We start from the raw sequence: 17,323 nt of genomic DNA on the forward strand, positions 1-17,323 counted from the left end.
GGTGATAGTAACTCTTGTTAGCTCTGGGCCCACTGTTATTATTTTCAACATGCTGTGTTATTTTATGTTAGTTCCTTCATACGAGATTGATCACATTAAAAAGACAGTCTTAACCACAAAACCTGGGCAAATTTTCTTTGCTCTATCTTGTCACTTTAAGGCCTCATCTGTGACCAAGGCTGATTCTGTATTTTCAAACGTATATAAAGTAAATAGTTTATTCCAGATATAAAACAAGTAGAAACATAAGATTTAATTTATTAATTAACAAAACAATCGTGTTTAAGGCACATACCCATTTGAGGTAAAAAAAAAAAAAAAAAAAAAAAAAACCTACCCATGATCTATTCACCACCTTTGAACCTGAACTGTGCAGATGACATTTTATCAGGAACAAATGTCCAGTAGCAATTCTCGGTAAGCTGCTTGAAATGTTTGTTATTCTGTTTAGGATATTTAACGATGGCACAAGGGCGAGTAAAACCCAAGGCTAAGAAATGGCTGTAAAGTAAGTGATATCTCTCACTTAATGTAAGCCATTAGTCTTTACCCCTGACTTTCTCATCATCATCACTGTTGTCTTTCTCCTCAGTCACTTCACATAGCCGACTTTCATCCACCTGCTCCAAGGACTCCGTTCTTTGCAGTGACAGCTCGTTCAAAGACATCCGAGGCAATGTGTTTTGTTCTGGATTTAGCCATGGCTTAAATTCAGGTCGATTCTTCTTCTTCCAGGCAGGATATTGGACACAGGCCTTGTGCATTTTTCGTAGGATCTAAGATAAAGCAGAGGGACAGAACAGAATAAGAATGACTCATGTATAGTGTAGTGTACTGCAAAGCTGGGATGTACCAAAACACAGGATTGGAGGATATCCTTACTGGTGCACAAGTGTCTGTGAAGATGACAGAGCTACTCATTAACTCACTTGTGCTCAGAGCAGGTATATTATAAAAAATCCTGGCCCAGTAAGGATAGAACTGAAGAATATGGTTATAAAGGATGTGAAACAGAGCACTTACTTTCGGTGCCAAAAATTGTGAAGACTTATTCACTACCCACTTTGGTAATGAACCTGAAAAACAAAGATCACCAAAATACTTTATACATTTTATATGCATTCTCTTGTTTAATAACTTTATAAATCCAAGCACAAAACGATTAGCACACACTGTTAGCAGGAGTTTATAATCGAATAGACACAGCACACACAGCGAATTTGTAACAGTGCAAATCTGTAACTGGTTCAAAAGTACAGGAAGCTAGAATCTGTTCTAAACGAAAAATAAAACACTACATCAGACATTTGCAATGATTATCTTTTTAGATACTACATTACAATTATTGCACATATTTTACTCAGTGTGCATAAATATAATTTTTACTTATGTGTGAAAAGTAAAAATTTTACAGATTCTAGCTAAATGAATTTACAGTTAAATTTATTTCATTGGTAAATACTCCAGAAGAGCAGATCCTTTTAACTTTAGGGTGTCCAGTTAGGATTAGTGTATACTGTACAAAGTAGTAAACAAAAAAATATAGCTTTAGTTGACCTTTCACATATATTTATAGCTATCCCATGTGGATAGCTATGTACTGCCCTTACCTCTGGGATCCACCTGTGCGAGGTAAGTGAGTATGCAGCTGTTGGGTCCAGTTATTTTAATTAGGTAACCAGCAAGTAGAGAGACGGCTCGAACCAAATCTTTGCGAGGAGGGTACGACTGCAGAAGAACACATAACCAAGTAATATCAGGGGGTTGTAATCTTAATATATTTACAAAAATACATTTAAAAAAAGTACTCAGATGGATACTGTTGTATATATGAATAAATGGCCTGTAATAACCAGTTATTTTCCATTTTTTTCATAAACAATACAAAATCCTACATCCTACAAAGCCTCTCCTCCATCCTCTTAAATCATCAGAGAGCACATGCCAAACACAGCCTTGGTCAATCAACATCTTCTCATAGAGATTAATCAAATCAATTCCTCTATGAATGTAGAGACACTGTACAGCACTGCCCCAGGAAGCACCTCAAGTAGCCATCTGAGGAGTTGCTGCAAACTAATCTCGCATTCTCCCCTCCCCCCCAGCCGGTGAGGGTTATCCCGGCACCTTCTGTTCATGCTGTGGTGGCAAATGATCAGCAATGGCTTTAACTTCATGCCAATCATACACTCTAAAGTGAGCAATCACCATGTCTAACCATACTTTCTATGACTGGATGTTTTTCTTTATGCTATGTGATTGGACAGGTTTGCCTAGCCTGCCTTTATTTTTCTGTTTCTATATTAAAAAACAAAACAAAAAAAAAACAAAAAAAAAAAACAGTGCTGTATCTCTGATATTTTCCAACAATCTTGCCTTCAACCACATTGTATTTTTTTTTTATTTAAAAATGTCACCGTAAGCTTGTTAAAGGAACACTATAGGTCACCAAAACAACTTTAGCTTAATGAACCAGTTTTGGTGTATGGATCATGCCTCTGAAGTTTCACTACTCAATTCACTGCCATTTAGAAGTTAAATCACTTTTGTTTCTGTCCATGCAGCCATAGCCACACCTCCCCGGCTGTGACTCACACAGCCTGGATGAAAACAAAAAATGGTTTCACTTTCTATGAGATGTAACTTACTTTGAAAGTTTAGATCTCCTGCTCCCAAAATTGAACTTTAATCAAACACAGGAGGCTCTTGCAGGGTCTAGCAAACTATTAACAGTGCGATGGATAAGAATTTTCTAAAATAAACATAATTTGCAATAAAGGAAGTATAAACATTAGATTACTTTTTACAGCAAGTGTAAGGGAAGGCTGTGCAAGTCAAACGCAGGGAGGTGTGACTATGGTGCATAAACAAAGTGATTTAACTCCTAAACTGCAGAGAATTGAGCAGTGAGTATGATATATACACCAAAATTGCTTAATTAAGCTAAAGTTGTTTTGGTGACTATAGTGTCCCTTTAACTAACCTATGCACTGCAAATATAAAGAATTAAAAAAACAAAACAAAAAAAAACAGTAGTGTGTACAACCGATTATGCAATCGAGTTTACAGAATAAAAGTACCTGTAGGCTGAAACAGCATAAACTGATACAAAATATAACAGAAATTAATTATTAGTACCAATATTACCATTATTTTGTTTGGGTTTTTTAAGACCTCTTCCTTCACTAAAACTTTAACATTTGACATTAAACACCCAGCTACCAATTTTGATGTAACTGACAATCCAAGTCTAAAAGCAAAATTGGAAAACTATTTTTAATTCCTACACCAAACTCTATGAAGCTTTGGTCAGCTCAGCCCTATACAACACTTTAAGTCCAACCTTAAACCATAACATGTTCTATGAATGCCTTTATAACAACACCAAACCTGTCAATGAATTCACAATACAGGTAGTCCTCACTTTACGACTGCTCACACTTACGACCAGCTCTCTAGCGTGGAGATTCAAAGGATTCCCCACGATAGAAAGCTGGTCTATGTTCGGGGAATTTTCCCTGAACATAGATTTGAGGGAGCTCCTGCACTGCTGTGCTGGTCTATGTTTGGGGAAATTTCCCCGAACAGACCTGCACTGGTGCGCATGCTCTGTAGCGCATCCTCACTTACCGACCAATTTGTTTCACGACCAAGTCGTACGAACGGAACCCAGTCAGTAAGTGAGAGGGTCTGTATTGTGTCAACCTATATTTATCTAATCAACATTGGTTTTACATTCTGCATCATTTTCCATGAATAGCTCACTCAAGGTGGAGTTATAAAAAAAGGGTTGTTTATCAAAACTCAAACTACCAATGCACAATGCTATATAAAACGGTCACTTACTGTGAATTTTATATTATGTTAACTTATCTCTTGTATTTAACATATAAATTTGTGAGGTATGAAAGATTCACACCTTTTTAACCTGTACTCGGTGCCTCTAAGATTCCCGTCAATCATTTCTATAAGCTCTGCCTTTGCACCGGACAGTCAGCATAGAGAAAGCATACAGAAATGAGGAGAAACAAAACAGTATTTCTGTTTCTCCTATTTATTTGCAACACTTGCCCTGGCCTGGACAATGATGTAATTTGATAAATCTTTAAAAGAAATATAAAAGAATGCATCTTACTAAAAAGGTAAAAAAACAAAAACAACCTACACTCAGTGTTCTAAAGTGCTCATGGAGTAAGGACCATGCATATGCAGAGTAACAGTAGGAAACACTGCAAACACAAAGATATTTTAGCTAGTTACCAGAACTGCAACTCCACCTCTAGCAGCTTTTATTAGTCAGCCTGAAACAAGCAGTCCAGGCTTGGTAATGTTAACCCCTTAAGGACCAAACTTCTGGAATAAAAGGGAATCATGACATGTCACACATGTCATGTGTCCCTAAGGGGTTAATGCTTATTCTATGTACAGATGCCGATTCACAGGCTGAGAGTGCTCTGCAGAAGCTGGATGTCATTCAAGCTGCCATTCACTGTGGCTCAGTGAATAGAGGGGTAGTGCCATCTACATTTCCACAAACAATCCACTGCTTGGGGCCGTTTTCAATTAGATTCCAAAACCATTTAAGTGTATTTCTCACTTTCTGAATGAGTACATCGTGTGGATGATATCAGAAAAATGGAGAAGCTCACCTCCATAGCTGCAAATTGTTAACTGACTGTTAGGCACACTGAACTCACTGGCAAGGTTGAACTCTGCTGACGCAGACAAGTTTCAACAACTGGTATTAATTTGCTTAGCTTGTATTAGTCTGGGCCTTCATTTTTAATGTCGCACTTACCAAGAATGCTCTGTGTTTCCTTTCAGTTGTTCTCTCAAAGTATTTCTCACTTTTTTTTTTTATCTTATACTTCCAACAACCCTAAGCACTTTCCATTAATGCTAATGACACATATCACTTTAAAAAAATGAATTAAAAAAACCCACCCACACAAATAAAAATACAATTTGTTCCACTGGTGCTCTTTATACACACATACATGCTGCCATAAGAACAGATATATATTGCATGTATCCAGTGGCAGAACACCCAGGGTTACAAGTGTGACTGCATGCCAAAGGGGGGCCCAGTGCCAGGGTCCACAAGCTATGGTGCCCATTGGGTAGCATGTCTGGTCAAAGGCCTGGTCGGATGTATCGTGTTTTGGCATTTCAACAGAGGCTAATAAACACCTGCATTCAAATGCCACCATTATATACAAACACACCCCTGCATTCAAACACCAACATACATACAAACACGTCACTGCATTTGAATGGCAAAAGTGCATACAAACACAACTGCATTTACTACACACAAATACAACCCTACATTCAAACACAGATATTCCATACAAAAAAACTTGCCTACATTCAAACACAGAAACGCTGCTCACTAGTGATGTCCCGAACGGTTCGCCGGCGAATAGTTCCTGGCGAACATAGCTTGTTCGCGTTCGCCACGGACGGCGAACATATGCGATGTTCGGTCCGCCCCCTATTCGTCATCAATGAGTAAACTTTGACCCTGTACCTCACAGTCAGCAGACACATTCCAGCCAATCAGCAGCAGACCCTACCTCCCAGACAGCATTCAATTTAGATTAATTCTGAAGCTGCATTTTTTTTTATTATTATTTTTTTTTTGTGTTTGTGTTTGTGTTTATTATACATTATCCTCCATAGCCAGTAACCTGTGTTTATTATACATTATCCTCCCCATAGCCAGTAACCTGTGTTTATTATACATTATCCTCCCCATAGCCAATGACCTGTGTTTATTATACATTATCCTCCCCATAGCCAGTAACCTGTGTTTATTATACATTATCCTCCCATAGCCAGTAACCTGTGTTTATTATACATTATCCTCCCATAGCCAGTAACCTGTGTTTATTATACATTTTCCTCCCCATAGCCAGTAACCTGTGTTTATTATACATTATCCCCCATAGTCATTTATCGTTGGACCTAGGCAGCATGATGTCTTAGGCCGGCCCAGAGAGTGAGTGAATAATATAATATATATGTTCAGAAACATATTAGTAATATATATAAATCGGGTTCATGCAAAGAGGGTGAAAAGGTATTAAAGAAAAACACACTTATTGCATCAAATTTACAAGCCAAACTTTTAAAACCTTTCCTCATTTCTTTCTCGGGATGAGGAATATATCGGTTGTAGACTGAGGATTTCCATCTGCCCAATCTTTTAATAATATGCACTGGAGTGTCAGTGTTGAAGGAGACCGAAGCTGCCCTATTCTAAATGAAAGACCCGAGACATGGATACAAGCCAATCTTAGGAGTAGTGTTCTGATGTAGAAGATGAATTTAGCCGTAGTCAGAGGGATTCAGTGAGAGTAGTGGTGAAATGTGTGTGGCATGACTGAGTGTGGGTAAGTAAGAGTCAAGTATTTTAACTGGGCACTAGTTCTAGGTGGGATAAAGTGGTATAGCGGATGGATGAGTAGTTTGGTTCGTTTTAGAGGTTTGTAGAGAAAGTATATAGTGATCATGATTTTTAGCGATATCCAATATTTTTAAGGTGGTCTCAAACAAACATAAAATGCTGTATAAAATTTGTGGGAATATCGAATAGTCGTGTACAGTAAATCAGAGAGGGCTCAGAATATCGAATCATAGATCGGTAACCTGGATGAAGTAGGGGGTCTGTTTTATTAAATACGCGGTAATATGCTTTTAATGGGATAGGACGTTAGGAAAGGTGTGAGATTGGGATAAGTGGTTGTGGCTGTATTTACCTTATCGTGGGACCGACCTGGCTCCTAAGATTGAGCCGCGCGTGGCTGGATCACTCCTGCCTCCACACGAGCCGCATGCGGCTTGATCTCCTCTTCTGACTTAGCCGCGTGCGCTGACCGCAGTGATCGGTCACGTGGCCCACCTGGCACTAGGAGCACGGCTCGAGTCACGAGCTCGCTCTTAAAGGGGCAGTGGGAGCCAAAAGTTGATTCAGGCTCCCATTGGCCCACGTAATTCCAGCACCCCCACACACGAACGTATTGGGGGCGTAGCATGACGTGGGCCAATCAAATGTTAAAGGATATTTAAACTTCCCTAGCCCTATCCACTTTGTCCTATCGTGTTTTCTGTGTCAGTACCCTTTAGTGCGTTCCTTGATCTATTTTGTTTATTTTGGTATTGACCATGGCTTTGTTCTTGACTCTGGATTTATCTTTAACCCCTTCCTGTCTTGTTTGCCCGTTTGACTGATTACCATCTACCTGACTCTGGCTTGTTCTCGTTTTTGTAGTCTCTCTGTTACCATGACCTCGTCTCGTTTTTGATTACGCTTTATCTCTGTCTGACGTTTAGTCTGGCCATTCTAAGTCCAGGTAATAAGTTATATCGTAGTCTTGTCCCTTGCTATCCTAAACTCTGCATGTTGGGGTATTACATCATGACATTATGATAGGACCATGGGCCCTGCAGGTTAAGGACAGCAACTGGCCTCCTATGAGGCAAGATTTTGAGAACAGGATCACCGTATGGACCAGATTGCCCAGGCCCATCAGACACTTTTGTCCAGAAATGCTTATTTGGCCCCTGAGACACTGGTATTCGTACCATCTCAACCCGTACCTCCCCTTCCAGAGGCATCTATCCTGACTAGAAATGTCCCGAATAGTTCGCTGGCGAATAGTTCCTGGCGAACATAGCTTGTTCGCCACGGATGGCGAACATATGCGATGTTTGGTCCGCCCCCTATTCGTCAACAGTGAGTAAACTTTGACCCTGTACCTCACAGTCAGCAGACACATTCCAGCCAATCAGCAGCAGACCCTCCCTCCCAAACCCTCCCACCTCCTGGACAGCATCCATTTTAGATTCATTCAGAAGCTGCATTCTTTTTTTTTTTTTTATAATTTTTTTTTTTAGACAGAAGTGATATTTGAGCATGCTAGGCTGAACGTGTGTATATCATGGCTACTTGCACTGAGGGTATGAGTATATAGCAGTACATTGTTGTGAAAGATGGTTGTCATGTTTAGGGTGTAGCTTGCACGTTATCAACTGTGCATTTATATCAGCAGCTCCACCACTAGTTATAAATCAAGTGTGAGTCGCCCCATGAGATGAGACTAGTGAATAACATAATACATGAACGGTTAAGGTAAAGGCATGTAAGGAACTACAACAATAAACTCTTTGGGAGGTGAAATAATGACATGTTTAAACGCTTATTTTATTTATTTATTATTGCTATTTATAAAGCGCACACAGATTCCGCAGCGCTGTACAATTAGTTGAGAAACGTACAATATACACATACAAATACAAGGGGTAAGAGAGCCCTGCCCGTAAGCTGATATCTAGCCATTGGAGCTCTTTTATACAAAATGCTTGGCTAGATGGCCCGTGAGCTTACAATCTAAAGGAAACCATGGGGATTTGAGACAAGAGGTAGCAGGGGAAGTTCGGAGGTGATGGCTGAAAGAGTTAACAGAGAGAAGCTATTGTAAGATGTTAGGGGAATGAAGAGGTAATTGGGTGAGAATCTCAAGCAGCTGGGGGAGCATGCTATATCTTTAAGGTTGCTACGTTACGATTAGTTAATGTGCAGAGAGCAGTTCAGGTGATCAAAGGCATGGTGTGGAGGATCGGCTATAGTGGGACATGCTTGGCAGGCTGCTGTTTACTGCTTGTACTCATCCGATCCCTTCTGGGCACCAGGTGCAGACCCTGGGAGTCCCTGATACCTGGAACAACAAAGGCAAGTCTCTGGCTGAGTGCTGGGTTTGCAGCTTGAGGTGGTGGAAGCTTGTTTTGTCGGGTGGTCGGATCTGTCCCGGTGGTGCTTCACGTCCGGTGCGGGATTGTGGTGGCTTAAGGTGGAGGCGAGTGCTTGACGTGGGGCAGGCTCTGCATTTCTGTTTGTGCCTCCGGTCCCGTCTTCGACGCCTTTTGCGTTGGTGGATTTTAATGGGGACTGCTTCGCTTAGCTGTGGTGGAGCTTGTTGGGGCTGTGGTGGAGCTTGTTGGGGCTTCCTGCTTGTTATTTGCTTCCAAAATTGATTAAAGAGTCTGTCCAGCTTAGACTCAATATCCTGCCATGGGAGAGTCGCAGATGAGTATGTCAGCCTGGGCGGCTGTGCTCTGTGCGTCCATTAGCTCCAGACAGCCTCTCAGGGGTGGACCGGGATAATCCCCACCGGCCCGGGCGGGGGGGGGGGGGGGTAATGGAGCTCCTGCCGGGAAGTAGCTGCTCCTGGGCATCCCAGGATCGGGATATCGTCCGACTCTCCCGCCCGGTGAGCACCAGGCCACACTTGCCACGCGGAGGTAAGTAAGACTCTGTCGAGTTGCTGACCGCTATTAAGCATGTCGGGTTGGTCAGGTAGGAGCAACATTGCTGGGTCATCCCCTTCTGGGGTGAAATTCGCTTGTTGATAGCTGCTTAAAGTGAGATATTGAGAGAGCTCACACGAAGTGCGTCTTTCCTCCATGACAGCTAGGCCCCGCCCCCCGGAAGCTGCATTCTTAGTGAGAGGAGGGACAGTGTAGCTGCTGCTGATTTAATAGGGAAATCAACAGCTAGGCTAGTGTATTCAGTGTCCACTACAGTCCTGAAGGACTCATCTGATCTCTGCTGTAAGGACAGCACCCCAAAAAGCCCTTTTTAGGGTATGAACATCAGTCTGCTTTTTTTTTTCCTGTGTTATCTAATTGCAGTTGCCTGCCTGCCTGCCAGCGTGTGTGTCAGGCTCACAGCGTATACTGTGCCCACTTGCCCAGTGCCACCACTCATATCTGGTGTCACAATAGCTTGCATTTAATAGCTTGCAGTCAGTTTCCTTCACACGTGTGCGTTTCAGGGCCTGCCAGGGCACAGTGTCACACCAGTGCAACTCATATCTGGTGTAACAGTAGTGTACATTTAAAAAAAAAAAAAATACAGGGGGCTTGTTGTCACCTTTCGGGGACCCTTGGTGTTGTACGTGGCTGGGTGGAGGAAGAGACCTTCAATGACATCAGTGAGGACAAGGAACGGGACATGGCTAGCTTGGTATCCAACCTTGTGCAAATGGGGAGTTTGCGGTTGTGCAAATGGACTGTTTGCGGTGCGTTAAACGGGGAGTTTGGTCTGTCACTGTGAAGCGGGCGTAACCCTTACACTACCTGATCGATACAACATCATACCTGATGTTTTAAAGCACGTTATTCCAAACAATTTAGGAATGTTAGGTGATTTATGCCCTTTATGGATTAAAACCAGACTCTGCATCAACTATGTAATTTTCCATGGGAGTTTTGCCATGGATCCCCCTCCGGCATGCCACAGGTGTTAGTCCCCCTTGAAACAACTTTTCCATCACTATTGTGGCCAGAAAGAGTCCCTGTGGGTTTTAAAATTTGCCTGCCTATTGAAGTCTATGGTGGTTCGCCAACATTTGCGTTAGTTCGCGTTCGCTGTTTGCGAACGGAAAACTTTATGTTTGCGACATCACTACTGCTCACAAGTACAACCCTGTAAGGATGGGCAAAAGGAAAATCTCCAGCTTGCAAAGCATCTTGGGAGACAGATGAGGATCTACCTTTTGGCCACATTTGCACAACAGAGGGACCGGAAAAAAAATTCTTGCACCAAGGCCCTCTCAACATTAGTTACGGCTTGTATCTCAATCAATTTGAAAATAAAATACAAAAGAATATGTACTCGTAGAAAGATAAACTTACACTGTGCTTGACAGAGAAGTTAATAATCATGTAACAGTCATCCAGGAGAAGCCATGAACGTAGAGTTACCACATCACGATTTTTGAGTGGTTTGGGGCATTTCCCTATTAAAACAATCATAATTTTACATGAAAGAGAGTAATACATGGTGAATACTTGCGCTTTTAACATTAATATCATCCTAATTAAAACATTCATTTTGACCTTGTTAAAAATGGATTATGATGATATTTACTTACATGAGTAATATCCCACATCAGCATTGGCCGAGAGCAGTGCAATATCATGCGTCTCAATCACATTCACATCCCACTTCTTGCGATATTCTATGTCATGGAGAACATCATAGACTGTATCAGCTGACACATCTGGGAACGTCATACAACCCTGAAGGGAGATAGTTGTTATTTGGGAATGAGTATTCTGAAGGTCTGATATGTCAGTTTAAAATTTGGAAACTGTCGAACCCCCAAATTATTTTTAAAATGCATATTACACTTGGCTGAAACATTATTTGTGTGTCCTATTAATGATATTTGATAAAACAGATTACATGAAAGATATCAGCATGTTTGGTGTACCATTAATTTCTTTTATTTTTTTTTAAACAATTTAGTAGATACAGCCTGAATAAAACATTGAAATCAACACTCTTATAAACTGTCACAAATATGAAAGACTCCAAACACATTCTGCAAATTGAAGTGCTTTAATGTGCCCGGAGAGTTCCTTTAACCCCTTAAGGACCAAACTTCTGGAATAAAAGGGAATCATGACATGTCACACATGTCATGTGTCCTTAAGGGGTTAGAGGACTATTAAAGTCACCAAGACCACTTCATGTGAAAGAAATGGTCTGAGTACAGTATTCCTGTCACGTTAACCATTAAATGTAAAACATTCCAGTTTCATAGAAATTGCAATTTTTACATTGCAGGGTTAAACGCACTGTCACGGGTTTGTGAGTCTATTCTGGTTATTCCTTCAATCCTCCACTAGTTCTAATTCCAGATGTGCTGAATATAGTGAAAGTATTTATTTTGTGTAGAGTTTCCCCAATATATTGGACGCAACCAGTCGTACTGGGTAAAAGCAGCAATCTGAACTTTATTATGCCACACTCGGCTTCTTATGCAGTGCCCCTAGTATGGGGTTTCCAATACAAAATCACATGGGTTTCCTTCCCACAAGCCATTGTGTTTGAGAGATAACGGAGCTCCAATTAAGCTAATCAAATTATCTCTCAAATAGGAAAACTTACATAAAATGTTTAAATATCACAAAAATACATGACAACAGCATCGGAACTCCACAAAAATTATATTCCCTAATAGTCCCGATCTGAGCGCATAACATATCCTAAAAGCGCTCAGATCGGTTCGGTAAAACTAAAGTTATGTTCGTGCAGATATGAACTGGCTGCCTGGTGGAATTGTCAATTTCAAAAGGGGTTAATTTGATTGTATGGGATGTCAGGGCTTACAACCTAAATTCCTCTTTAAAGTTGGGACCCCAGCAGAGCTACTCTGTAAGGTGTGAGAATACACACATAAGTGGCCTGGAAGTCTGGTTTCAGTATAAACTTATGCCTCGTTTCCACTGAGCGGATCGGTTCGGTTCAGTTCGGTACGGTTCGCTATTTTGGGTGTTTCCATTATGAAAGTGGTCCATACAAGCGAACCGTACCGATCCATTCAGGGCCCTGCTTCAGATGTAGGGCCATAGAAAATGGAACGGTTCGGTTAGGGCGGATCTACTATACAATCCATTGATTGGTGGACAGGAAGAGCATTTTTTCTAAACCCTGCATGGCCCTGAAGGTCTGACTTGCAGTGGAAACGCTCACCAGAATGGGCTGGTCCATTCTAAACCTTCCAAACTGTACCAACCCGAACCGATCCGCTCAGTGGAAACGAGGCATTACTCTCTCATTTGCCATATGTCTGGATTCCCTCTTAGATAAGGAGTCCTTTGATATCAACAAGCCTTGTGTTCCAATATCATATTTAAGAGAGACATTAATACCTATCCACAGATTAACACGCAAGCCTCATTTTTATCATATTTAGACAAGACAAACACAGTCTTCCAATCAAGCCTAAACATGATTTGCAAACAAGGGAACAATTCCATTCGAATGCAGGGAAACATTAGACGATACAAAGTATAATTAAGGGACTACGTATGAGGAGTCCCATCTCCCGTGACACACACCTATAAGTAAGTGACGCTGAAGGCACTTCCGCTGCATTGATGAGTAAAACTCGGTCACGTGAAACTGCAACTCAAAGCAAAGCACTGAATTCAATGCTTTCCTATGAGAAGCACTGGATGTGTGTGAGGCACTCACCGCGCATGCATCTAGTTCCCAATGTTCTTCTATAAGGAGAGCATTGGATTGGGCCAAAGATGGGGAAATCAACGCCTCCTCAGTGAAGTTGTGAGCAGCGCAGAGGGAGCCATGACACTGGAAAAAAGGCAGGTTTGTATTCCTTTAACTATGCTATATGTACGGCTGATCATTGTATTTGACTACAGTAATAAATAAATGTGTTTATATAGTACAAAATGTTATCAAGAGAACTTTGTACGCCAAGTCTGATGATTTATATTATTAGTTTATTAGACCTCTGCACTTGCATTATGTTCTACAGGATAGAAACACCATTGCGTTCTGGATTAAATGGAAAGCAGTGGCGGGAGGTTAACAGACAAGTATTGATCAATATATTAGTATAATTCAGTTCAAATTTCAAAGTATATGTATTTGCCTATATGACAGTTTCCAATCTAGCTATACATACCACTTGTAATAGCATAAATAACAGCACACTTTTAATGCTCAAGAGGGAAACAGGAAAAGTCACTAGTCTTGTTTTGCAGGATAGAACGATAATTCCACAAATCATTTACCAGCTTAAACAGATAGCGAGTATATATTATATACAAATAACCAATTATTTTCTGGAAGTTACACCAGTGAATACAACATTGAAAATAACCTACAGCTTGCGCTAACCTTTACAAATGATGCTAAATTTTCTTTTAAAAATGTATACTAAACTTTTAGCAAATGGTATAACACTCCAGTTCAGTCCAGGCACAGCGAAAGCACTGGTTGCAAATGAGACGATGCTTATAGAGGAGACATAAAGGTGTGGATTTATACATTTATTTAGATTTTCTCACATCACAAAAACACTTTTGTTAACACCGCTCTGTCATGTATTTTGTTTATTCTCCATGCAAACATTTTATTGTTTTTAAAAAAATAAAAAAAAATCTTATTTTATATTATTCCCCCAGCAGCAAATTTTTTTTTTTTTTTAAATAATGGCTATTTAAAAAGTTTTACATAGCCAGCGTGTGCACACCTGCGGGGCACTGGACCCACAACAAGAAGGGAGCAAGATCACCGCCCCGACCTGCCCTACTTATCCTCAAAACGAAAGACGGGCTTACAAATGCCTGCCGAACGCCCCGATGTCCAAAAGCAACCCAAGGAAGCACCAGGGTGGGCATTGGATGACAGACACACACAAACGCGGGAATTGATACCACCCACCATGGTAGTAATGCAACACCCGATCGCACAACCCAGGAACAATGACTCCAAGTACAAATTTTATTATAACTTTCGCTGTTATGACCCAGAGTTTTGATACCCTCAGTTCTTCCTTGTTATGCACTAGCCGGACAGCTATACCAGACCACCAACTCTGTCCCATTTCCCTACTATAACTGCAGCGTGCTCAGTGTGAAAATATGACCAACCAGCACTACAATGCCGCAGCAGCAATGGACTTACTAGCCATCCACCTCACCCATTGGAAACGAGGGAAATGGTATGCAACTTACACGCAGAACAGACGCTATCCTGCCTCTTATTTACGTTTAAAGTTACGTGTGTTATGTAAATTTAAGGACATAACTGTTTCAGCCTGTTTATAGCTTAACTATCGACAACAATGCTTACAAAACATACCTACTAATATTGATACTTCCATGTCATATATACCTAGATTGCCTTACTACGTTTAAAAAATGTGCTTTCATCGCACGGCCACATATGTTACTTAATGCGTCTATGATATTGCACAGTCTACTGATAATCCTTTAATAGACCGTTTAGCATCTATGTAGGCTTGCTTCCAGTCACTTAACTCATTTCTGTATCTTTACTCAGAAAGACGCGTCATCTTATATAGGCATCTCTAGTGTAGAATGTTTAACGCGACAACTACTGTGACAAAGCCTGTAATTTTACAATCCTGTTTAACCTTTAATGAGCACTCGACTTGTATTAGCCTGTTAGGATTATACCAAATAGACAAAGCGAGTTATCAATCTTACGTTTAACTATTACTGTGCCTGAATACTTCAGCATATTATACCATATAAGCAATGTTTACTAGCCTGTTATAGTCACTATCAACAAAAAATGTGCAAATGTAAAATGTCATGGACATGTATGCATGAACCTGCCTGTGTCTGCTGTCGTGGCTACATGGGCCTGCCTGTAAAATCTTTTGCACCAAAAATAAAGATTTAAAAAAAAAAAAAAATATATAAAGGTTTTACATAAGGATAGGTGGGCACTACTTTTCCTTATGAATAACCTGTTGGATGACCAAAGGAGGAGCTTTAGTCTTGAAACAGCAAAATGGCGGCGCTGTGAATGAAGATATGGCGAGACTAGCAAAATAATAATATTGAAATGAGAGGCTGCACTTATGTAATATGCTATTTTAATGTGCACTTGACATAAACTTGCTTGAACCCCTTAAGGACACACGACACGTGTGACATGTCATGATTCCCTTTTATTCCAGAAGTTTGGTCCTTAAGGGGTTAAAACCAATGTTTAGGAAAAAAAACACTATAAAACAATAATGGTTTAGTTACAAGATATGTTCATATATTGCATATCAACCTAATTACTGTTATGGGATTGACCCATCCTCTAGGGGGGGGGCTTTCTGCAGTTCAAAGAAATACTCTTAGCACCATAACCACTACAGTAAGATGTAGTGTTATGCCAGCGATTCCCTGGCCCCATGCCACAGCAAGTAGTCAGCCCGCTTTTTTTTTTGAATGGTGTAACCTTACCAGGGTTGCCAAGGCATAGTACACTGGCCCCCAGTTCAGCTATATCTAATGCAGGTTCCACTTCCATATCAAATACATCAATTAGTTTCTGTTCATTGGCGGAGAATGCCAACTGACGTTTTTCAGCAACAAATTGTCCAAAGGCATAAATATATTACAAATCAGGAAGCAGGGAATTTTATTCAATATCTGAGGTGGGGTCCATGAGTGCCTCTGGCTACCAGTTCAAAACCATATAATGAGTTACTGTGCGGCAGTGCCAGGTGCCTTCAGGCACCATAATCCCTACAAATCTGTATAGTGGTTATGGTGTTTAGAGTATCCCTTTTATTCTAAAGGTTCTGGAAATAATAATAATAATAATAGATGACAAAAAAAATCTCACATGCGGGGGGGGGGGGGGGGGGAACACTACACAAAGGTTTTGATTTCATTCATACACATTATAACAGAGGCACTTCACAGGAACTTTCATTCATAGGTTAACCACTCTCCAGAACTGTAATTTCAGAACTCACTGACCTTGCAGGTATGGATGAGGGATGTCTTATCACTGGGGGGTTTCATCCACACACCAATTCCTCCTTTGCTGTATGAAGACACCCAGCCCTCACTTGATTCACATTGTGCCTGGAAAGACAGGAACAAGGAGTCATCAGGGATCTGTGGGACCGTCAGAGCCATCCGAGGAGAAGTGGACCTTCAGTGGGCAGGCAGGGGACTCTTGAAATGGGCTTCTCCCTTTGGATCTCAGAGATGCTGTAGTGATGATGGGTGTCCTGGTGAGATGGTTTCTGTATCTCTGGCAGTACAGTTGTTTCCAGATGTGCTTCTATCACTAAAGAGAGGATGACCCTGGCATGAGCTGCTCTGATCCTGTTAACAAAAAGGAACACTCCAGCAAAGTCCACTCCATAAAGATTCTTGGCCACACAGACTATTTCATAATCACAAGCATCCAAGGGGTTACAGTTATTCTCAGTCCATACATAGATAGCTATATCTAATGGAAGGTGCTGATGCCATGGGGTGATTCAGTTAATATTGATATCCCATAACAGAGTATCCCCTCCGGCAGGTTATTATTAATAAAGGCTGATCCTAGGCCAGGCAGCTTGCTATCTGGCAGGCTCCTCCTCACACAGGTAGTCATTGATCTGTCACAACAGGTGTGTGTTGTCCGCAGGGCGCGCGCCCCGCTCGTCCCCAAACAAGCAATGCACTGGGAGCGCGCCTCCCGGGGAGCCTGCAGGGAGTACACATAGCTGAGCGCAGGAGCGGCCATGATTGATAAGGGATGGTTCATAGTCTCATCCTGCCTGTGGGAATCACTCTGCAGGATGAAAGTGGAGAGGAGTGTTTGAGGATACACGGGGGAAACTAGCCTTCAATTGTATTTGGTTTTATAAGTGTTTAGAGCTTCACTGTTGGCTTTTTTTCCTCCCCGGTTTGCCCAAAATAAAAATGGCTGCCGCAGGTTGTCTTTGCCTTGTTTAGCAGTTTACCAGTAGTGTAT

At 41.1% G+C, this 17,323-nt stretch overlaps 1 protein-coding gene across 1 annotated transcript; it reads right to left on the reverse strand.

Annotated features, from left to right (window-relative positions):
• Positions 1 to 242: 242 nt before the first annotated feature.
• On the reverse strand, positions 243 to 17,046 carry LOC134572903 (START domain-containing protein 10-like). Its single transcript, XM_063432200.1, has 6 exons — positions 16,330 to 17,046; positions 10,938 to 11,085; positions 10,699 to 10,802; positions 1,611 to 1,728; positions 1,024 to 1,076; positions 243 to 776 (listed from the first exon to the last, which is right to left on the reverse strand). Exons 1-6 carry the CDS (start codon positions 16,489 to 16,491, stop codon positions 540 to 542), a joined length of 822 nt encoding a protein of 273 aa, XP_063288270.1. The 5' UTR covers positions 16,492 to 17,046; the 3' UTR covers positions 243 to 539.
• Between the last annotated feature and the right edge of the window lie 277 nt (positions 17,047 to 17,323).

The sequence above is a fragment of the Pelobates fuscus genome, chromosome 9 (assembly GCF_036172605.1).
Source record: "Pelobates fuscus isolate aPelFus1 chromosome 9, aPelFus1.pri, whole genome shotgun sequence".
In the NCBI taxonomy this organism is placed as follows: Eukaryota; Metazoa; Chordata; class Amphibia; order Anura; family Pelobatidae; genus Pelobates; species Pelobates fuscus.